Genomic DNA, 24,584 nt, shown 5'->3' with positions numbered 1-24,584 from the left:
AACAGCAGCTACTGCTATTATAGCACTCATAGATGTATCTATCTATGAGCAGCTACTGCTATTATAGCACTCATATATGTATCTACCAATCAGCAGCTACTGCTATTATAGCACTCATAGATGTATCTATATATCAGCAGCTACTGCTATTATAGCACTCATAGATGTATCTATCAATCAGCAGCTACTGCTATTATAACACTCATAGATGTATCTATATATCAGCAGCTACTGCTATTATAGCACTCATAGATGTATCTATCAATCAGCAGCTACTGCTATTATAACACTCATAGATGTATCTATACTAGGACGTGCCCGTACGTGGGTGCCCGTTCCTTGCCCAAAAAAAAAAAAATAATGTCTTCGCCCATGCATGCATGGGCGTGCCCATGGGCCCATGGGCGTGCCCGTAAGTGCGTGATGTGACCGTACAATGAATGTATCGTCCCGACGCCGCAGCTCGGATGGCGCTGCAGTTAATCGGGCCTGTATCGGCAGAGTTATTATAAACGTGTACTACAATCGATCGTACCTTACAACAATCAACACAGATTGTAACGTCAAATAAATGAATACGCTCTCAAATGTGCCGTCCGAGGCAGCGTCTGCTCGCCACGTTCAGCATCAGTACGTCGCCACTATGACTATCCGTAAGTCCGGAAGTGACGTCCTCATTTGACTGTCCGGAAGGTCGCATATCGCAGTTACGATGAATCGCAAATTAGTTTTAATTAGTTTTAAAACATAGTTTAACGCCAACATAGCGCCAACATAGTTTGCCAACGTGAAATAAATGAATACGCTCTCAAATGTGCCGTCCGAGGCAGAGTCTGTTCGCCACGTTCGGCACACGTGATAGCTCGCTGCTCTCTGATTGGTTGAATCGTTTTTTGGACATAGCTCGGTAACTACTTCTCCGATTAATATGAAAACTTGAAAAGGCACATCCTAGGACGTGCCCGTACGTGGGTGCCCGTTCCTTGGTGCGGCCCAGCATCTAGTCGAGACCCAGTCACCCAGGCCGATCACCCATTCCGACCCCAAATTCCTCATCGACGATAACTAAACAATATATTATATGAATCGCACCGTACATACCTCTTTCTAGATCTTGTTCTTGTCTTGATATACTCACTCAGCCTCACTCTATCACGCTGAGTCCTCCCAGCTCCTCCAAATGGCGCAACCACAGAACCCCCCCCCCCCCCTCTATTTACATGAAATGGTTTGGCCCATTCGCAAAGCCAAAGCGAACGGCTTGCGAGTACGGTAGAACCCCCTCCCCCCCTCTATTTACATGAAATGGTTCGGTCCATTCGCAAAGCCAAAGCGAACGGCTTGCGTTACTTTTACTAATAGCTCGGTAACTACTTGTCCGATTAATATGAAACCTTGAAAAGGCACATCCTCAGGTCCCCAGCAATATACCTGGCAAGTTTCAAGTATATCGGACCCGTGGTTGTCGAGAAACAGCGGTCACAGACACACATACACACACACATACACACACACATACACACACACATACACACACACATACACACAGAGATTACTGGAATTATAGATAGATATCAGCAGCTACTGCTATTATAGCACTGATAGATGTATCTATCAATCAGCATCTACTGCTATTATAGCACTCATAGATGTATCTATCAATCAGCAGCTACTGCTATTATAACACTCATAGATGTATCTATCAATCAGCAGCTACTGCTATTATAGCACTGATAGATGTATCTATCAATCAGCATCTACTGCTATTATAACACTCATAGATGTATCTATATATCAGCAGCTACTGCTATTATAGCACTCATAGATGTATCTATCAATCAGCAGCTACTGCTATTATAACACTCATAGATGTATCTATATATCAGCAGCTACTGCTATTATAGCACTCATAGATGTATCTATCAATCAGCAGCTACTGCTATTATAGCACTCATAGATGTATCTATCAATCAGCAGCTACTGCTATTATAACACTCATAGATGTATCTATATATCAGCAGCTACTGCTATTATATCACTCATAGATGTATCTATCAATCAGCAGCTACTGCTATTATAACACTCATAGATGTATCTATCAATCAGCAGCTACTGCTATTATAGCACTCATAGATGTATCTATCAATCAGCAGCTACTGCTATTATAGCACTCATAGATGTATCTATCAATCAGCAGCTACTGCTATTATAGCACTCATTGATGTATCTATCTATGAGCAGCTACTGCTATTATGGCACTCATAGATGTATCTATCAATCAGCAGCTACTGCTATTATAGCACTCATAGATGTATCTATCAATCAGCAGCTACTGCTATTATAGCACTCATAGATGTATCTATCTATGAGCAGCTACTGCTATTATGGCACTCATAGATGTATCTATCAATCATCAGCTACTGCTATTATAGCACTCATAGATGTATCTATCAATCATCAGCTACTGCTATTATAGCACTCATAGATGTATCTATATATCAGCAGCTACTGCTATTATGGCACTCATAGATGTATCTATCAATCAGCAGCTACTGCTATTATAACACTCATAGATGTATCTATCAATCAGCAGCTACTGCTATTATAGCACTCATAGATGTATCTATCAATCAGCAGCTACTGCTATTATAGCACTCATAGATGTATCTATCAATCAGCAGCTACTGCTATTATAGCACTCATCGATGTATCTATCTATGAGCAGCTACTGCTATTATGGCACTCATAGATGTATCTATCAATCAGCAGCTACTGCTATTATAGCACTCATAGATGTATCTATCAATCAGCAGCTACTGCTATTATAGCACTCATAGATGTATCTATCTATGAGCAGCTACTGCTATTATGGCACTCATAGATGTATCTATCAATCAGCAGCTACTGCTATTATAGCACTCATAGATGTATCTATCAATCAGCAGCTACTGCTATTATAGCACTTATCGATGTATCTATCAATCAGCAGCTACTGCTATTATGGCACTCATCGATGTATCTATCTATGAGCAGCTACTGCTATTATAGCACTCATACATGTTGAGTAGAGTTCAACACCAAGAGAATTTTGGTTGCCGTTTATTCATGTATGTATCATCACCTACTACTACATGTAGTGCAGCGCTCGTTTAATTTTTGACTAGGAATTCTCAGCAATAATGATCACGTGAGGCCCTCCCGTTTGCCGATGATATTTGGCTTCTCCTTCAGAATACCAACCACTTCTTGAACTTCCGAGTGGGCCTCTTCTCGGCAGTACGACTCTTACTGCAGGTACTGCATATCGGATATGACTCATCTGTGGTACTCAGCTCCTCAACACAGCCACACAAATAGCACACATCTTCATAGCCAGCCGTGTAGTATGGCTTCTCTGTCGCATCGTTGCATGTGAGATTGGCTTTGGCATAGACATTATTGAAGACGTTTGCCTCATTGGTCTCCTGCAGATCGGCGAAGTTCGAGCACATGTAACTTGGCTCAGACAGTACGCGAGCACTTACAAAATTCGAACCTGTTCCACTGAGCGGTAACGGTGACTTCGCGAGAATTTTTTTTTTTTTTTTAGGGGCGGACGACTTTTATGGGGCGGGCGGCGATGATAAACAGAAAAAAAAATTTAACCATGCTAAGATTGGAGGTGTGCAGTAATCCTCGATTTTGGAATTTTAACTAAGAGGGAGTTACTGGAAGAATGTGTGCATCCTGAAAGAGCTGCAGAGGAAGGTCAGAGGGCTACGGGAGCAGGACAGCGGGAGAGGAAGGAAAAACACAGAGAGGCAACCGTCCTGTCTGCTATGTGAGAGCAGCGGGCTTTCTGCTTCTGCCTCCTCATGGGAGATGCCAATAATGTTGAAATCTTTAGATTCCACAGAATCCAGGAGAGGAAGTCATGATGCTGGGGCCTCAGACCAAAGGGGAGAGCAGTATTCCATTGAACTACGGAACAAAACCTTGTAGGTTGTGAGTAGTTCTAATGTTTCAAATAATTACTTGGAATGATGGAAGATACCTATTCCCGAGCTGGGGTTGCAAGCTAGGTGGTGGGCTGATAAGAACTCAAGGCTTATGGTGAGGCCTAGAAATTAATGAAACTAAACTTCATCCTGTGGCTGATGATGAAAATCAATAGTAATCGATTCGTTTGATGGTCTTCAAGGGGTGACAGGGAGACTGAGATTTACAAGCATTAAAAGACATGATCCATTTATCAGACCAGCATCTAATCATTTCCACATCAGCAGAGTGATGCAGATGCCATTTGCTTGTCAGTGGTATGAGATACTACATGACACAATGTAATGGAGTCATGTGTAAAAATCGAAGAGACCAAGGAGAGGGTTTTCCAGAGCATTGGACACATTATTTCATTATACAGGAAGTTTTTGCGGCATAGCCCTCAGGGCTATGCCGTCTGGAACAGCATTTTTCTGTCTATGTATGTATGTATGTATGTATGTATGTATGTCCCTTCCGCCGGTATTTTGTGGGTTTATTCCCTTTAAATTTCGTTTTCTCTGCAACCGTTGGTCCAATTGACACTAACTTTTTATCAGAGGAGCGTCTCTTCCTGTAAAATGGTTAATGCTAATTATGACGTCATAGGTTACGTGATATGGGCACCATCTTGGAAAAACCGAAATTTGCACCTCAATATATCTGCAACCTCTTCATGGAAAAAATTGAAAGGTGGCTCAATGTGAAGTACTCCCCATGGGGAAAAACATACTGTATGTTAATGATGTCATAGGTGCCTTCATTATGACGTCATAAATCGACAAGTAGAACACTTGATCCGATCAGTATGACATTTCTTGAGCGTGATCTCGGGATAAATTGGTCTAGAAAAAAAAAATTGATGACATCATGTGGTTCGGTTCGGCAGCCATAATTTTACAGCTTAGCCTGTAGGGGAATCCTGTCTGGAACAGCGTTTTTATATCTGTCTGATGTATGTATGTATGTATGTATGTATGTCCCTCACATGCACATCTACCATCCCTATGTATGTCCACCAATCAGAGCTGAGGATCTGGTCACATGCCAGGGGGACAGCAGATTCCTTACTCAGCAGATCCAAGCCCGGCTATGACATTGTTAGAGTATCGGTCTTGTATTTTTACTTCTAGTTTAAATTTTTATCTTTTTAAGGAACAACCTACCACACAATGAACAATGTTCATGCGACATCCTTTTTTCTGTCATACAGCCATTTAACTCCCATATAGGTTCACCACACTTGTTCCCTAACTTGATCCCAAGTATAGCTAGGCATTAACAACACCTGTGATGTCACATTTTTTCGTGGAGCATTTAAAATGTTTTTTTTGCAATAAGACAGTCACACTAGTCTAAGAAATGCCAACATTTCTTTTTAATTTTCAATATACAGGGTGTCCACAAAGTCGCCCATCATAGGAAATTATTTAATTGATCATTTGTCATAGGAAATTAAATTATTTATTTCAACAACTAGACCGGATATGTTGTAGAACATTCAAAGAAAGCTGCTTTTCCGTTTACAAACGTGTTTTGAGATTGGTGGGACACATTTCTAACAAATGATGTAGCCAACCTTACAAATAAATGTTTTGCATGTGATGCGCGACTTTGTGGACACCCTGTATAAGTAGATGAGTTTCCTTACTCATGATATACCTAAGTTAATGATTATGTCAGTGACATTTTGGAAAATAAAAAGGCTTCCCTTGCACTATTGTGAGTATGTTGTTCTGAGAACTTTTTGAATGCCTATGTAGCATTGGCCTCGTGACGGTGTAACTCCAAATTTGAATTGCGAATGAAATGTTGATCTGCTACAGTAATGTCCTTGGACAGTGTAGAAAATAAAAAGGTCAGTTGTAGTTTTGCACTGTTATTTTGAAACTTCACTATCATTTCTCCAGCATGTGTTGGAAGTAAAGCACCACCATTTCCTGCCGAACACCAACCACATCCTACTGGACTCACAGAACGGAGGTTATCGAATGCTGCTGTCACTGTTCCACCTAAGGTCATCAGATTCGGCCATATATTGCTGTGCCGAAATGCATCATATCAAACAGAGACACATTATGAAACCCAAGAAGCATTCATCACCTTTCAATTACAGCTTCACATTGCTTCACATTGTGGAATTGCAGGTTCTAGCAGGTGAGCTCCGATAATGAATCTGTCAATTGTTGTTGTGTTATTTCTTGTTTAATTAGTAAGCTAAGTATTTTTGGAGGAATCAATCACAAGCAAAGCCAATTAGAAAGATTCAATTCTGCATACTTCTTATAAACGACATTTCACATAAGTACTTTTTAAGACTTTATGGTACTTTACCATTTGCATAATGAACATCAAAATACTTTTATGTGAATTGCAAGGACCTCAGCAGAAAATGGACAAATACAGTATATGGATTATGGGGTTTGAAATTGGGTTCCTTTGACCATGAGCCAGGGCTCCAACAAACCAACCGGTTTTGTTAAATTTTGTTACATCTTTGAACTAACTTTTCCCATTTTTGCCCAAACTTTAAATTCATTTTTTCTTTTTCCCAAACTTTTTCCCATACATACATTGCGGGTTGTTGTCAATTGTGATGGTCCCACCGTTTTGTAGGACCAAGGAAATCACATTGCGTAATCAACCTATTTTGCATCTTTGCTCAGCTCTTGCAAGTGCAGAGTGGTGGGTGCACCAATCTGCCTTGTTTACCTGAACACTCACCTAGTGACATTCTCAATTCGCACCCTGGGCTAATTATTTGTGCCCATTATATCCACAGTAGTTTCTAACATGCACCACAATCAGCCATATTAAACCAGCAATCATTTTCAATCACTGCAGTTTCGTTTATATACTTATTCCACTTCTCCATGTGGTACCAACTCCTCACAACAAGAGACACAAAACTCCACCTTTCTTAGTCTTATTGAAGATTATGGTCAAAAGCACAACACCTCGAGCAACTTACATTTGCCATCTCATGAGACCATGCTTCTTTGATCACTAATGATAATACATTCATGAACTGTAAGCTTTATCAGTCGAACAATTTATCACGTTTTTACACATTTTGCTGTTTATTGAGGCTTGATCGGTAATTATTGTGTTTTAGCAAACTCAGCAGGGGTGGATAACCTTAATTTATTTGCATAACTTTGGTCCAACCTCTGATCCATTACATTTTCATTCAATCTTTATTAGTCCCATACTGGTTTCTCTGGAGGGGACTATAGGTTTGCTGTATTTCTGTCCATCCATCCATCTGTTCGTCCCAACTGTGGTTATCCAGATTTTTTCGCCATACCCTCCAGCATATTGAAATGAAACGTGGTACATGACTTTATTATTATAAGTTACAGAACAAAATTGATTTTCGGGGAGGTTCGCCAATTTTTAATGGAGTTATGCCCTTCTGAACTTAGAAAATATCACATATTATACTTGGGTCAGTTTTCCAGACTTTTTCCCCTTACCCTTCAATATGTTGAACTGAAACATGGTACACGGCTTTATTGTGATAAGTTACATAAACTGTAACTTATTCTGTAGCTTTGCATACCGAAATTTGTCCTACTGTATATGGCCCACAATTCCTGAGCGCTTGGAACATGAACATTCATTGGAATAAGTAGGGGATGTATATTGCAGAGCAATTCTCCCTCTTGTTTATGAAAACATTAATCCAAACCAAGAAATGAACAATGAATTTCAAAATGAACAATGGATGAAAACCAAAATAGAATGGAGGAAATGAGGTGTGGCTGACCTTTCTCGCGCTAGCCTTTCATAAGACCAAAATGCCATATTAAGGTGAAAAGGAATGTGAAATTATTTTTATTTATTTATTTTAGCTCTGATGAAGGGCTAACCTTTGTCAGAACATAATCATATCAAGGTTTAGTTGATAAAATTCATTGTTTATCTTGCCGCCCACACTGGTCTTCACAATGACTAGTATTACTGTTGAAAACCCAACACACCCAAATGTGTGAGGATCTGCAAGCACATTGTACATTGTATTTTTGCGTTTTACCTTGAGTGTGTACAGCACATTACTGCTGATGTTCGCCACTGATAAATCACCCAAGAGAAACATTTTTTCATATGAGGCATGCAAAATCTAATAGTGCAGGCAGGTCATCTGTGGAATCTAATAAGCAAGCATGGAGAATACCCAGACAGCGACGAGCGTTTGTTGCTACTTTGGTGGTATTATCTTCCCACGAATGCCCATGGCAGATAGTTTGACCAAGAAGTTCCAGGGACTGCACCATATGGTGGATGGTGGATTTAATGGTGAAATGGTAAAGATGGGTTTCACACTAATCAGAGAGATCCTTTATATATATATATATATATATATATATATATATATATATATATATATATATATATATATATATATATATATATATATATATATATATATATATATATATATATATATATATATTGTTACGGACACGGCTAGGATGTTGTTTGCCGAGCGGATGGCCGCCGCGCCCGAACAGTTACCCCGACTAACCCGATTCCTGAACGTTGGCCAAAATCGCGCCACAGATATTCAATAGGGAAAAGACAAAGGCGACACGGATGTGAAGAAGAAGAAGAAGAAGAAGGAGACAAAAAGGTTTTAAATGCTACTAAATTTATTCCTACTATTTACACAATCAAAGAAACCAAGGAGAAGGAAGGATAATAAAATAAAGCAGAAAGAGGGACGGACCAGAAAGACACAGTGAAAATACTAGCTTATCTAAACAGGCTTAACTTAACCCAGGACAGAACAAACCAAGATGGACTCACACGGGGAATTGCAGAGTGGATTGGCTGGAAGGAGGTGGGTGGCTGGAGGGGGAGGAAGGCACGGAGCTGGCTGGAGCTTGATCCCGCACGGGACGTCGGGGCTGGACCTCGATGGCCGCCGATGCCACTGATCCTGTCGTGTGCGCGGGTTAACGGGTCGGAGCTGCTTGGTGGAGCCAACCTGCTGGTGGGGGGTCTGGCGTGACGGGTTCTCTCTCCCTCTCTCACAAACTCCAGGACTCCCTTCAGGCTTGTCTGTGTTATGATCTCCTCCCTCCTCGACTCTCTTTCTTAGTCCAACCCAGTCCAACAACTTCCTCTCTTGCTTAGTCCAACTCTTAGTCCCATTCAGTCCAACTCTTAATCCAACAACAACTTCAACTTTTGCTTTCGCGCGCGCTCTATATAGCGCCTCAGGCGATCAAGCCGCTGGTGTCCAGGACACGCCCATCGGTCAGCTCGCCTCGGCCCTGATTGGTCGGCACGGCCCTCTGGCTCCGCCCTTGATGACGATGGGCGGGCATGCCCAGGAGTCGGCAGCTCCTCCCCCTTCTTCTCCAAGCCGACCTCGTGGCGAATGGAGTCGCGGAGGGAACAGTTGGCAATTTGTTGGAAGGGGAATGTGAAGGGAAAGGGGATCTACTCTTATTTCACTTGGTGCAATGGAGTATTTCAATTAATGGAAGACACAGCCTTACACTAATACACATAATAAAGAAATAACTGTCAACAAGGGGGGAAATCTATGAATGGCTAACGTGTGGTGTTTATGAACTAATTACGGGACGCACTTTGACCTTTATACATAACTGGAGCAAGGAGGGCGATATTTTTACAACAATTTACACAACAACAAAAAAAAACACCATTCTCATATCCACAACACTGCACCCTCCTCCTCTTAGGCACGTCCCGGGCCTCTTACCTTGACTTTTAGTGTGGCACGTCGGTGTAGTTCCCTCTGCTTTTAACCTGACCCTGAGTGTGACAGTTTTAAAACAAATAAATATGTCCCGCTGCTCCATTGCACCCTACCTAACAGACTCACGCCCACAGCTAACCGAATTGCGGAATGGTCTTCAAACTATACATTTACGGTGGGGGCGCATTATTTACAATGACTACTTTATTTACAAAACGCAACCCAGGACCTGTGATCGTTCTTTTGGGGGGGGGGGGGGGGGAGACAGTCTGCCCTGCATCGATGCACCATGAAAGCACCCAAAAACGCACCAACGCACCCTCAAGCACCAATCGGTGCACAGTCACCACAGTTCAATAATAAAAATAACTAAACAAACCCTGCTGGTGGTCTCTTGCTCTTCGGCTCCCTCTGCTGGCTATTGCTATTTTCCTGTGGTTGTCATCTTCTTTGCTGGTGGCCTATTTGCAATAATAAAATGCACCCAACGTGTCCATTTTTATTTATTTATGGATTTATGGCCCACAGGGCCGACTAGTGTGGTTCACCTGTGGGGCATCGGTGCCCTGTGATCAAGGTCCGCCAGCAGGATTTCGGGCCTTCATGGCCGGTTCCAGCAGAGGGGCCATGCCCCAACCCATGGGGTCCATAAGTGGTGCTCAGCCACAGACATGTGGTCCATAATGTGGTGCATCGATGCAGACAGCTGTGGTTGCAAGAGGTTCGGGCGCACAATGGCGGACTCTCGCACGCTCCCCTCAGTGCCCAGTGGCGCACGGTCCTCATGTGGGAGACAAGGGGGGAAAAGACAGATGAGCGAGGGGTAAGGTCACAAGGGTACACATCAAACAAGGCAATGCAAGGCGAGGTGCGTATGGAGACGGAGTGGAGAAAAGCTCGTCCCTACCGTATGTCACCCCCCCCCCCCCCTATCACCTAACTCTACCCTTGCCCTTACCCCATATTTACAAAATCTACACATTTACAAATTCGTCACTACTGTCACGTCTCCCCACATTTCTCCTACACCAAATTCGTCCCCACAATCCCTCTAACTCAAAATTTGCCATCACCCAATTCATCATCAATCCTCATAAGGAGGAAGAGATGGAACATCTAGTGAAGGCTGCTATGTCTAAACAATGGCTGTCGTGTTTTTTTTTTGTTAAAAGCAAAAGTCCACATATGACAAGGCTAAGGTCCTTCATCATCTTGAAGCGCTAGTTACCAAGGAGCAACCTAGCCCAACAGAAGCCACAAGCGATCCAGCTAATGCCATACCGAGTGTTTCTGGCGACCAAGTATTGAGTGAAAACTCCCAAACTGAAGTACCACCCCAAGCCGAGGCGCCTGAAGTACAAGACGCGCAGCCTGAGCAAGAAGCTTCAACTGACATGTCCGACATGTCTGAGAAATTTAAAGTTGTAGTCATAGATGGCATGGCCCTCGTTAACTCCATCTCCAAGACAGACAAAATGAAAACATGCAGTGATTTTGCCATGTCATTTCTTGAAAAGCTTATCAGGATTGCAGCTAACTACGACGAAGTAAGACTGGTATTTGACAGATACGTCGAAAGTTCTCTGAAAGAGCAAATGAGAAAAAAGAGAACAAAGGGAAACTCGACCTACTATCACATCCAAGATAGTATCCAGAATATCCAGATCCAGATACCCATCACCCTGCCCCATCACCCTGCCCCATCACCCTCCCCCATCACCCTGCCATCACCCTCCCATCACCCTGCCATCACCCTCCCATCACCCTCCCATCACCCTGCCATCACCCTGCCATCACCCTCCCCCATCACCCTCTGCCATCGCCCTCCCATCACCCTGCCATCACCCTCCCATCACCCTCCCATCACCCTTTATTGGACCATTTGACTTCTGTAGGGTTGGTTTTCTAAGGCTTATATCAAAATATCAATTTATATCAAATAAATCTTTTAAGGTGAAAGCGCGATGACGTCACCACGTCACGCGGCACGAATGCGCGCCTGTGTCGTTGGAGGTATTGACTTATATAGGGTTGGTTTTCTAAAGCTTATATCAGAATATTAACTTATATCAAATGGGTCTTTTGAGGTGAAAGTGTGATGACGTCACCACGTCACGCGGCACGAATGCGCGCCTGTGTCATTGGAGGTACTGACTTCTATAGGGAGGCCCCATCACCCTCCCCCATCACCCTCCCATCACCCTGCCATCACCCTGCCCCATCACCCTCCCCCATCACCCTCCCATCACCCTCCCATCACCCTGCCATCACCCTCCCATCACCCTCCCATCACCCTGCCATCACCCTCCCACCACCCTCTCGTTGGAGGTATTGACTTATATAAGGTTGGTTTTCTAAGGCTGTAGGCCGCACCTCATTTTGTCGAATAAAGTGGTATGCGGGTGGTTCCGGTATTTGGGACCGCAGGGACGGAAAGTGCAGCCGGCCCGCTCTGAAGGTTCGGATCGGGACACCGGGATTCATTCCGGTCGCCCGGTCGGCCCGGAGGTGGGGGTGCGGGGCCTGTCACGGAACGTCAAAACAAACTCCTCCCTCCCATCCCATCACCCTCCCATCACCCTCCCATCACCCTGCCCCATCACCCTGCCCCATCACCCTCCCCCATCACCCTCCCCCATCACCCTGCCATCACCCTCCCATCACCCTGCCATCACCCTCCCATCACCCTGCCATCACCCTCCCATCACCCTGCCATCACCCTCCCATCACCCTGCCATCACCCTCCCACCACCCTCTCGTTGAAGGTATTGACTTATATAGGGTTGGTTTTCTAAGGCTGTAGGCCGCACCTCATTTTGTCGAATAAAGTGGTATGCGGGTGGTTCCGGTATTTGGGACCGCAGGGACGGAAAGTGCAGCAGGCCCGCTCTGAAGGTTCGGATCGGGACACCGGGATTCATTCCGGTCCCCCGGTCGGCCCGGAGGTGGGGGTGCGGGGCCTGTCACGGAACGTCAAAACAAACGGCCTGCCGGGGCCGCCCAAAAGTCGGGCGTGAGGGGCGCGTCCACTAATGGAACGCCTCTCGCTTCCCAGATCGAGGGCCACGTGGTCAGGAGAACCTCGTCCCTTCTGGTTGCCCTGCCGTCCTGCCGTGGGCGCTGGCAGGGTGTACTTCAAACTAAGCTTAAGTGTCAAGTGTTAAGTTCCTCCTTGCCCTCGCAAGGGAAAGGCTAGGGTCAAGCTCTTCCAAATTTCCAAACACTAGGAATCGGACATCTCAAATTAATTAATTAATTTGTTAACACATCTCAGTCGCCCGCGACCTCTCTAGCGCGGGCGTCGAACCAGTTCATTCCTGGTGCGGCCGGGCCGAATATCGGCCGAATATCGGCCGAATATCGAATAGTGGCTGAAGCCATTGATTCCGCCGTAGCCCGCTAACGCGTAGGCTCGCGCGTCCCCGGTCCGCCTGGGCCCCGCGGGTGTCCTACCGTGCCCACGTCGCCATGCTCACTGAATAAGCGAGCCAGGCGTGGTGCCCGGGACGGACTTTCGCTGTCTAAACATGGTAGCGCTAGGCCAGTGGGACCGCCGGGACCCACGTGCACTCACAAGTTGTTCTGCGCGTGGGCGGCAGTATCAGACTGCGGCGCCCAAACGCTCCCCGGCTAAAGTTCATCCTGAAAACGCCCACATTGTGCGGACAAACCAAGTCAAGGGCCACGTGGTCAGGAGAACCTCGTCCCTTCCGGTCACACTGTGCCTATCGGCCGGCCTCAAAGACCGAAATTGTGACGGTGTCACCCAGACATCCAGAATATTTCCTTGAAGGACTTCCTTTCAAGTGTCAAAACCAAGGCAGAACTTGTAGAGTATTTAGCTGCAAAGACTCTGGATCACAGCAACAGCTCTGCCAACAAATTGAAGAAGTTCATGGTAACCTTCGGCACTGAGACAAAAGGCAATGTAAGTGTGCCTGATGAATTGGTGAAACACGGTCATGAAGAAGCGGATACGTTACTCTTGCTCCATGCCCTAACAGTTAATGGCGATGTAGAACTTGTAATAGACTCTCCAGATACCGATGTCTTCTTGCTGATGATCCACATGTATCCACAGCTACCTGCTGAGACATATTTCCTTACCGGAAAAGGAAAACTGAATAGGAAAATTGCAGTCAAACCTATCTTTGAAAAGTTAGGAGTTAACCGCGCCTCAGCTATTCTCGGGTTTCATTCTTTCACAGGATCAGATATGTGTGGCAGGTTCGCCGGCAGGACAAAGGACTGGTGTATGAAGGTGTTCATGTCCTGCGATGATATGATACTGGATTCACTTGCTTCACTTGGAAAATCTGCTGCTACACCCTCTCCAAACGCAATTGACCAACTGGAAAGGTTCGTTTGCTTGTTGTACAGATCCAAAACACACACCAAAGTAAATGCACTACGATGGTTCTTGTACTCAAATCGACAGGCCGAGGGAGAGAGTCTGCCTCCAACCTCTGGATCATTGACACCACACATTCTGCGAGCACATTATATTGCAATGATATGGATGCAGGCATGCGAAAGTCAACCGTCCCTTCCTTCTCCCACTGACTACGGATGGAAGTCAGAGGAAAATAGATTTCTTCCGGTGATGTGTTTGAACCCTCCAGCACCAGAGGCCGTGACTAAGCTGGTAAAATGTGGCTGCAAATCAGGATGCAAAGGAAACTCCTGTAGTTGCTGCAGCAATAAACTCCCATGCACAGAGGTCTGTAGCTGTTTGAACTACGGCTGTAGCAACAATGAACAATCAGCTCAGAACATTGTGGGAGATGAACACGAGGACTTGTAAGGTAAAACGGATGATTGTGAGACAGGAATATTTAAATATGGTCAAACAGGAAATTACATTACGCTATCATTGTTATAGCAATGTGGACCTTTGTGTAAAACAGTGGTAGCCATATTGGATTTTCTCACTATTTCTCACTATGGCTGGCATCCACCGATTTCAACGAATCAGTAACATGTTTCCCCAATGGCCTAGCATTACTTATGTGGGCATTACCACCAAAATGGACCTATTTCATCATTCACAATTTGTGTTATCAAGAACATTAAGTTTTTGTACTGTGGTTATTTAAGAAGTGGCGGCCATCTTGGATTTTTCCACCATTTTGAATTTGACTGCCATATTGAAATTAATTGTTTTTGAACTCCTTGGTATTGAAATTATGGGTATTATCATTAATTTGGACCTCATACTGTGTTCAGAATACCAGTTTTAATGGAATTTATATATTTTGGTGGCCATCTTGGATTTGACACCCTTAATCCGTTTTAAAAAATTAACAACCTATTTTTTTCGAACATGTGACACCCCAAAGACAAGGAATCAAGTGGAATTTTGCTTTTAACAAAAAAAAGAACACGAAATGACATAACAGCCTACACTAATCAGCACAATGTCACACCCACGTCATGATGCGTCTCACATTCCAAACATCTGCACAATAAAAATAATAAAACATGGCATGGTGTGGAGTTACGTCACCTCAGGTGAGTGGATGTAGATGGTGCGAGGAGATCTTAATCCTAACTATCCTCGAAATGACATTAACACACTTTACACTACCCGGGGTCTTTCCCTGCCAATCCATTGGCCAACTTACACTATGGGTTCTAAAAACCAATTCCCATTGACCAAACTGTGGTGCTTCTCAATTTGGGGTCTCACTCCCCCGATTGCTCTCCCGGTGCCCTTGCACTATTTCTGGGCTGGGGCGTGTAGCTCTCCCAGCAGGCCTACCCACCTGCACACCTCCACCACTGCAGTTGCCACCCGAGCTTACCTAGCTCCTCACCCTAACCTATCTAACTGGGGAAGGCCCCTCCTGGCTCTGTCACCCCTCGGTGCCCTCTGGCACTGGGCTACCCGGGTCCGTCCTCCGGATCCTCGGGCCCCATCCACAACAACTCTACCGGCTCCCAGAGCCCACCTGCGGCCTCACCTGGCCGACATCCTCACAGTGGTGGAGTGCCCAAACCAACTACACACACTAACAGGCTACACGCCCAGCCATTTCCACGTCACTAATGCACCCATCCAAATACCATTCTTCCACCACGCACCACAGATGCCAATATCCAACCACAATTTACCTGTACCCTCTACCTAACACTTACACTACCCTCCCCGGGTATTCGTGATGGGGGTCCATTCTTCCACCATTCACACCTTCGCACCATCTACTCCACTCCACAGTTTCCCCCATACTCACTCCACGACCATCCATTCCCATACTCCATATATTCCATAATCCATATATTCCACACAACCATTCTCCATTCACCTGTAGTTGCACACCTGTGCAATCACACCTGGTGCCACCTGCACCCTCCTCCTCTTCCTGGACCATTTGGTCAGCACTACTCACATCACTATCACTCACTCAAACACTGCTCCATCCACCTGTTCAGTTGCACACCTGTGCAATCACAATACAACTCACAATCACAATCATTTACTCATACCCTGCTCAATACACTTTCGATCCTCACACACACGGCATCATCTCATTTACCTGTTGCCCTGCTAACTTAGTGCTCCCCGTCTTCCCTTTAAACTAAGCACATACCACGTCATTATCATCCACACTAATCTACCTGCGTCCCCACTACAGGTATCATTGTCTCTACCTAACCTTAACGTTACCTAAGGTCATCTTCTCTAGATCCCTATCGTTATCCTAACCCTCCCGGGCTAGTTTTCACTGCCAACCCCATAAATCTAGTGCTCCTTTGCCCCCGCTGTGAGAGATGGCAGAGTTGCCATCCCATCACATCGGGTATCTCTCCCACTACCAATTTTGCTCGTCCAAATTCAACAAATCAAAAATTTGCCAATCATCACACTGCCAATCATCACTCTGCCAATCCTTTGCCAATCATCAAATTTTGTTTTTCTAATTTCGGGGCCAAAACACTATCCTCGTCACACGTCTACTCACTTGAGCCTCTCGGTGCGCCAATTCATCTCTAAAGCTCGGCTTCGCAAAGCCGAGCAATGAATGCGGGTTGCTTGGTGCCGGCGGCTGGATACGTCCGGCATTCGGTGCAGGGAAGGACGCTTACCCGGGCCGAGATCCCACGCACCATCTCGGCACAGAGCCGTCCAATGGCCCGATCTTGACCTGCCGGAACGCCTCAATAAAAAGGGGTCGCCATGACGACCCTTCCTATCGGGTTGCCCGCTCCGCCTAGTGGAGCACGGACGCGGCCGTTCAAAGTGCGGCCCGGCGTGGATCCCGCACGGCGGTTCTTTCGAAACCGCCGTGGATCCCCGCGGGACGCAAAGCTGCCCGGTTCGCACCGAGGGCCCGATTCGGCGATACGTCGCTCTAACCGCTAACCCGGTTACCGTCGATGCTCCACTTGCATGCTCACACCCCGCAGCCCGTTCCTTGCTCATACATCCAGCCGTCTCCATGCTCTTTGTCATTGCACCTTCCCTGACACACCCAGGTACACTCAATCCGCTTACAGACTTGGTCACACACCTGACCACCGCACACCTTTGCACACACTCGTCGTTCGCACACCTCACCAACACACCTCTTCGCGCCCCCTCCTCGGTCACCTCCTCTGTGACAACCACAGGTGTGCTCTCACTTGCACACCCAACCCCGTGCCTCACTACCAGTTCCAGTGTGCATTCCCATACACGCTCTACCATTCCAGGTGTGCATCCTTCCATTCCAGGTGTACATCCTCTCTCACCTGCCACAACCAACTCACACTCCGTGTCACTCTCACTACTTTCACCACCACACTCGGTCGCACACTCACCCTTACTCTCGCCAGCGCACTCTTTCCTCATGCACCCATCCGTTACACAGCTTTCTCGCGCATCCTCTTGCGCACACTCTCCCGTTACACCCTCCGTAACACTCACCACAGGCGTGCATGCTTCCGTTACATCCCTTGTAACACTCCCCATCCCGCGCTTCCATGTGCCCCCTCGCACACGCGCTACGACCAACTCACTCTCGACAGCACACTCACTCCTTGGCTCGCACTTTTTCCTCACACACCCCAGAGTCGGACATTCTCGCACACCTCCTCCTTCGCACACCATACCTGTCGCACACTTCACCAACGGCCTCTCATGAACACCCGGGTCTACACCAACCCCCAAGCCGACTGAAGCTCCCCTCACATCATATACATTTCCGAATATATCGCCACTCACCTTGGCACCTCGTCTCTGCACCTCCTTCGCCACCTGCAAACTCTTTATTTGGTTAGTAAGCACACCATCACGATTTGAGCACCGACCTTGTACATATTCCATCACCTCCTCCTTTATCTCCCTCTTAGTTTCCCTCCGACTCTTCTTAATTTCAATCACCCCCTCTTCCACCTCCTTTAACTTTTGCTTCACCTCTTTTATTTCCCGGTGCGTCTCCTCTATTTCGTCCTCTAACGCCACCTTGACCGTTTCTATGTGCGTCGTCACCTCCCGGTCCTTCGTCTCCATTGCTTCTGTCACCTCATCCAACCTCGTTGTCAGTCCCTCACGTACCATCTGACATTCCTTCTTTGTCGCTATCAATTCGTTCCTGATGTCTTTTTGTGTCGCCTTTAACCCTCCTAATACCGCAGTGTTCTTTTCCACCTGCTCCACAAGTTCCTTTTGTCCCACTGTCAGCTGTTCTACTCCCCTCGTCAGACCCTCTATGCCCCCCTGTAACCTAGCCATATTATTCCTCACCTCTTTCTCCATATGCTTCTCACCTCGCTTTACCTCCTCGCGTACCCCCGAGATCTCCTCGCTTACACCTCGTCTTACTTCCTCCCCCATATCCTCCATTTCTTTAGTAGATGCCGCCCTCATCTGTCCCAATTCATCCCTCTGAGCATCCAGTTTACCTTCCAACCCGATTTTCACCTCCTCTATCTGGTTCCCCATCCGTTTGATTTCCCGGGCGGATTGCTCCCCTATTTCCCGCAATTTGTCGTCCATTGTGTTTTCTAACCCCCTTAACCCATTTTTCACCCCCTCTATCTGATTCTCCTGGGCAGCCATTCTATTTTCCACCCCCGTTAACCCATTCTTCACCTCTTTTATCCCGTTGTCTAACCCTTCAAATTTATTGTCTAAACCCTCAAATTTATTTCCCAACTGTTCACTGGTACCCCTCGCTTCGTCCCTCATTGCCCGCATTTGGCCCCCATCCTATCCATTTTTGCATTCAGTTGGGTCAAGAATAATCTGAGGTCAAACCCGGTTTGCCCAGCATCCCCAGCCGCCACCGCGGGCTCGCCCTCCGCGGCGCTGCCATTTTGGGACCCTCCAACCACGTGCGCGAGGGCGACATTTTGCGCGCCTGAAACCTCCTCAACCACCTCCTCATTGTTCTCCTCCACCATTTCTTCACTCCGGTCCTGGGTTACCCCTAACCCCTCTTCTATTGCCCCCACCTGCATCCGATCGCCTTGATTGTCCATGGCACGATTTTCAAATTTAAGTTTTTATAAAACAAATTTGGGCCCACTCGTAATTTGAGCGCACTAAGCGCTTCAGGTCCGTTCTCGCTCCTGGCACCAATTGTTACAGACACGGCTAGGATGTTGTTTGCCGAGCGGATGGCCGCCGCGCCCGAACAGTTACCCCGACTAACCCGATTCCTGAACGTTGGCCAAAATCGCGCCACAGATATTCAATAGGGAAAAGACAAAGGCGACACGGATGTGAAGAAGAAGAAGAAGGAGACAAAAAGGTTAGAAATGCTACTAAATTTATTCCTACTATTTACACAATCAAAGAAACCAAGGAGAAGGAAGGATAATAAAATAAAGCAGAAAGAGGGACGGACCAGAAAGACACAGTGAAAATACTAGCTTATCTAAACAGGCTTAACTTAACCCAGGACAGAACAAACCAAGACGGACTCACACGGGGAATTGCAGAGTGGATTGGCTGGAAGGAGGTGGGTGGCTGGAGGGGGAGGAAGGCACGGAGCTGGCTGGAGCTTGATCCCGCACGGGACGTCGGGCTGGACCTAGAGGGCCGCCGATGCCACCGATCCTGTCGTGTGCGCGGGGTAACGGGTCGGAGCTGCTTGGTGGAGCCAACCTGCTGGTGGGGGGTCTGGCGTGACGGGTTCTCTCTCCCTCTCTCACAAACTCCAGGACTCCCTTCAGGCTTGTCTGTGTTCTGATCTCCTCCCTCCTCGACTCTTTCTTAGTCCAACCCAGTCCAACAACTTCCTCTCTTGCTTAGTCCAACTCTTAGTCCCACTCAGTCCAACTCTTAGTCCAACAACAACTTCAACTTTTGCTTTCGCGCGTGCTCTATATAGCGCCTCAGGCGATCAAGCCGCTGGTGTCCAGGACACGCCCATCGGTCAGCTCGCCTCGGCCCTGATTGGTCGGCACGGCCCTCTGGCTCCGCCCTTGATGACGATGGGCGGGCACGCCCAGGAGTCGGCAGCTCCTCCCCCTTCTTCTCCAAGCCGACCTCGTGGCGAATGGAGTCGCGGAGGGAACAGTTGGCAATTTGTCGGAAGGGGAATGTGAAGGGAAAGGGGATCTACTCTTATTTCACTTGGTGCAATGGAGTATTTCAATTAATGGAAGACACAGCCTTACACTAATACACATAATAAAGAAATAACTGTCAACAAGGGGGGAAATCTATGATTGGCTAACGTGTGGTGTTTATGAACTAATTACGGGACGCACTTTGACCTTTATACATAACTGGAGCAAGGAGGGCGATATTTTTACAACAATTTACACAACAACAAAAAAAAACACCATTCTCATATCCACAACAATATATATATATATATTGTTGTATATATATATATACAGTGCATTCAGAAAGTATTCAGAACCCTTCACGTTTTTCACATTTTGTTGTGTTGCAGCCTTATGCTGACATCGTTTGAATTATTTTTTCCAAAATCAATTTACATGCAATACCCCATAATGACAAAGAGAAAACAGGATTTTAGAAAGTTTTGCAAATTTATTAAAAAGAAAAAACTGAAATATCACATTGACATAGGTATTCAGACCCTTTGCTATGACACTTGAAATTTAGCTCAGGTGCCTCCGATTTCTCTTGATCATCTTTGAGATGTTTCCACACCTTGATTGAAGTCCACCTGTGGTAAATTCAATTGATTGGACATGATTTGGAAAGGCACACACCTGTCTATATAAGGTCTCACAGCTGACAATGCATATCAGAGCAAAAACCAAGCCATGAGGTCCAAGGAAGTGCCTGCAGAGCTCAGAGACAGGATTGTGTCGAGGCACAGGTCTGGGGAAGCCTGCAAAAAAATTTCTGCTGCATTGAAGGTTCCCAAGAGCACAGTGGCCTCCATAATTCTTAAATGGAAGAAGTTTGGAACAACGAGGACTCTTCCTAGAGCTGGTCGCCCGGCCAAACTGAGCAATCGGGGGAGAAGGGCCTTGGTAAGAGAGGTGACCAAGAACCCGATGGTCACTCTGGCTGAGCTCCAGAGATCCTGTATGGAGATGGGAGAAACTTCCAGAAGAACAACCATCACTGCAACACTCCACCGATCTGGGATTTATGGCAGAGTGGCCAGACGGAAGCCTCTCCTCAGTGAAAGACACATGAAAGCCCGCTTGGAGTTTGCAAAAAAGCACCTAAAGGACTCTCAGACTGTGAGAAACAAGATTCTGTGGGCTTTCATGTGTCTTTCACTGAGGAGAGGCTTCCGTCTGGCCACTCTGCCATAAAGCCCAAAGCACACTTGTGCCTTAAAAGAGCTATTACTGGCGCTGGAGAAGTTAAGTTCTATGCTTCTTCTTTCGTATGATATTAGTGACGATTTTATTTTGAGATCTAGTAATGAGAGCCATTTGATTGTAGCATCAGTGGCCTTGTGCAGTTCTGCAAAGGACCAGCTGAATCTCCTCTGAACGCAGTCCTGTACGACATGTAGGACTGTCTGATCTTGATGGACACAGGTACGCACTAGGCTCTCAGTTTGCTCCACTTTTACATATGGTCCTTATATGAAGAGTTCGCAGTCGGTTAATACCACTCCACTGGCATCCCTGTCAGTCAATGCCTGGGGTCTCCTTCGGGGGATCTTGAATTAGCTGGCAATTTCGAACTGATGCCTTTTCCCATTGCTGGCACCACAACTCCTTATCATTAGTATTGGACACTGCAGGTCCTCTAATCCAGAAAGGCTTCCATGACTTCATTTTAAATCTTGAAGGGGTCAGTAGCTTTGTGGATTGGCAGGTCAGCATTGGATTGTATGTGAAGGTACACTCAGGACGTTTGTGCTTGCCTGTGAATGTCCGTTGGTGCGGTGTTGGTGAGCAGAAGGAGCCACACTCGGTAGGTTGACTTCAGTGTGGAGATACAAATACAATACTCATTGCAGATATCGGGATAGTGTCAAGGTGCATAGTGTGACTGCTCGCAGCCCAGACAGGTGCACGTTTTGAACCTACCGACTGACGGAAGATCACAGAAGTTTTTCAATGCCAACTGACCACCTCCAGCCACCTATCCCTCTCCACCTCGCATATTTAGTCTCCAACCTTCCTTCTCTCTCAGTACTCCCCACAGCTCTGCTTTTGGCAATTTCCATTCGGTATTTCTCACAGCATTTTATTTTGGTTTCACATTCGATGATCCATAGATCAACAGTTTCAGTTTCACTTTTCAACATCAATTTCGCTTTGGGATATCAGTTTTGAAATTGTTATTGCAACTTGTGATGGGACGCAAAATGTGCACGAAAAGGTCGTCAAAAACTATTTTGGGGAAAATTGTTTTCCATTTTCTAAGGGGTCTAAAGTGGCTTAAGAGTCTTAAAATGCAATGTTACAATTTTTAAAAGGGAGGAATTATGGCCACTCTGTATATAGACATACTGTATATAGTATATACTGCATGATCGATAGACAAGGTTAGCTATGAGCAGAAAGCCATGCTCTATTCCATATACAGAATTTAAATGTACTACAAAAGATAATGCATACACAATGCCTCAAATATAAACAAACAAAATGATTATAAAGCGCTCTGCTAATGTAATTAAGGATCAAGAACGCTACATGTGTAACAAACATGGCAGCTATTATGGCATACTGTATGACACGGCAAGGCAGGAAAGGCCAAGCGAAGTGGTAATGTAAATTCGGCAAACATAATAACAACGTTTCAAGCACCACATAAGAAAAATCCTTTTTTTTATTTTTATTTTTTATTACAGAATTGAGGCTCGTTTAAGAACAAACACATTAAACATGAAAACATGCACAGACACATAAAACATACAATAAAGGGAGCGGTAGACAAGAGGGGGAAAGAGGAAAACAAACAAGCACAATAACAGTAGATAACAGGGACGTTGGTAGATATGTGGAAGGGAGAGGGTTGAGGGGAGGAGGGTGGTTACACGGTATAAAGCAAATGAACACTACTAGGAATTTCAGGAAAGAAATTGGAGATTGAAAGAGGTGGATTTGGGATGTTTTAATGGGGGTAGAAAAGATCAAGGTTTTGGATGGGGAAGATAAGAGATGGTGGTGAACAGCTGTTTTGAAGCCCTGGAGGGAGGAGAGGGATTGAAGGGAGTGGGGGAGTTTGTTCCAGAGGCGGAAGAAAATAGGAATGAAAGAGTGAAGGTGAGCGGAGAGTCTTGATCGGAGAGCCATGACCTTGGTGATGATTGTGAGCAGGCTGATTGGTCTATAGTTGCAAGGATCTGTTGTTGCACATTTTTATGTAAAGCGGTAATGTTGGCTGATTTCCAAGCTGATGGCAGATGACATTGAGCAAAAGAGAGGGTGAAGAGAACAGAGAGGGGGTGAGAAAGAGTGGCAGAGCAGGATTTTATTATCTGTGGGCTGATGCCGTCTGGTCTAGTTGCAGAATCGGAGTCGAGGTTTGACAGAAACTTCTCCACCTTGTCGGGAGAGAAGGACACAGAGTCCAGGAGCAGCTGTGTATGACTGGGTAAGGTGGGTACAGAGAGATATGGGTTCGGGACACAAGATTTTGAGGTAAGCACAGAGTTGAGGCATTCAGCTTTTTCACGTGCAGAGTCAACTGTGTCGCCGTTTGAGGTAAGAGAGGTGATGAAAGTGGAACAAACACCAGAAACATATTTGATCAGACACCATCAGGATTTGGAGGAGGGAGACGAGTTTAAAATACTTATCGATAGAACAAGCTTATTTCCGCTTCCTGTTCCCCGGGTGAAGTTGTGTGTCGGCGGAGCTCGTCCACGTCGTTCAAAGTTGTTGTTTTTTTCTCAAAGTTAAGTATTTTATTTTGCTGTGCATGTGTCTGCTGTGTTTCTGGTTCAATCGTGTTTCGAATTTCGTGCACAATTGTGTACGAGTCAGTCAGTTTGGTCGTCTGTGTTTTGGGGCCTGATTAGCCTCAAGGCCTGCCTGCCTCTTTGTCTTATGGTCTTTTGTTATTCACGTTTGATCTCTTTCTGGATTACCTTTTTTTTTTCACCCCCTAACCTCGTACCCTTTGTTTGATGTCTTAAATACAATTTTTTATTATTATTATTATAACTACCTTCTCTCCTTGTGGTCTCCCCTCCCTCGCCTGCGTGCTGTCTCACCGCTCCCTTCTCGTTCTATCCATCATATAACTCCTTTCTCTTCAACCGTTTATTTTCACCTTTGCAATTTTAATTCACCATACCCTTTCATCCTTTCTCCTTCTTTCTCAGATCCGCTTTCACAGAACCTTAAAAAAAAAACAAATATAATATTGAAAAAGAAAATAAAAAGGTGGCCTCTCCTTCCATACTAACAAATTGTTTATACACCTCCTGGTTCCTTTGCTCTGTTCTCCTGGCTT

The 24,584-nt window shown here is 45.7% G+C and overlaps 1 protein-coding gene across 2 annotated transcripts in view; it reads left to right on the top strand.

The window, feature by feature from the left end:
• Positions 1–24,584, top strand: part of LOC137425069 (uncharacterized) — a 79,530-nt gene that overhangs the window by 30,220 nt on the left and 24,726 nt on the right. For both annotated transcript variants that reach the window (XR_013623132.1, XM_068113082.2), the window contains exon 3: positions 5,928–6,174. Coding sequence is in view for 1 of the 2 variants with exons in the window: in XM_068113082.2 (XP_067969183.2) it covers positions 5,928–6,174 (247 nt within the window). In the remaining variant the exon portion in view is untranslated. The remainder of the gene's footprint in view (positions 1–5,927; positions 6,175–24,584) is intronic.

The sequence above is a fragment of the Myxine glutinosa genome, chromosome 4 (genome assembly GCF_964187855.1).
Source record: "Myxine glutinosa chromosome 4, kmMyxGlut1.1, whole genome shotgun sequence".
NCBI classification, from domain to species: Eukaryota; Metazoa; Chordata; class Myxini; order Myxiniformes; family Myxinidae; genus Myxine; species Myxine glutinosa.
This window is presented reverse-complemented; position numbering and strand designations above follow the sequence as displayed.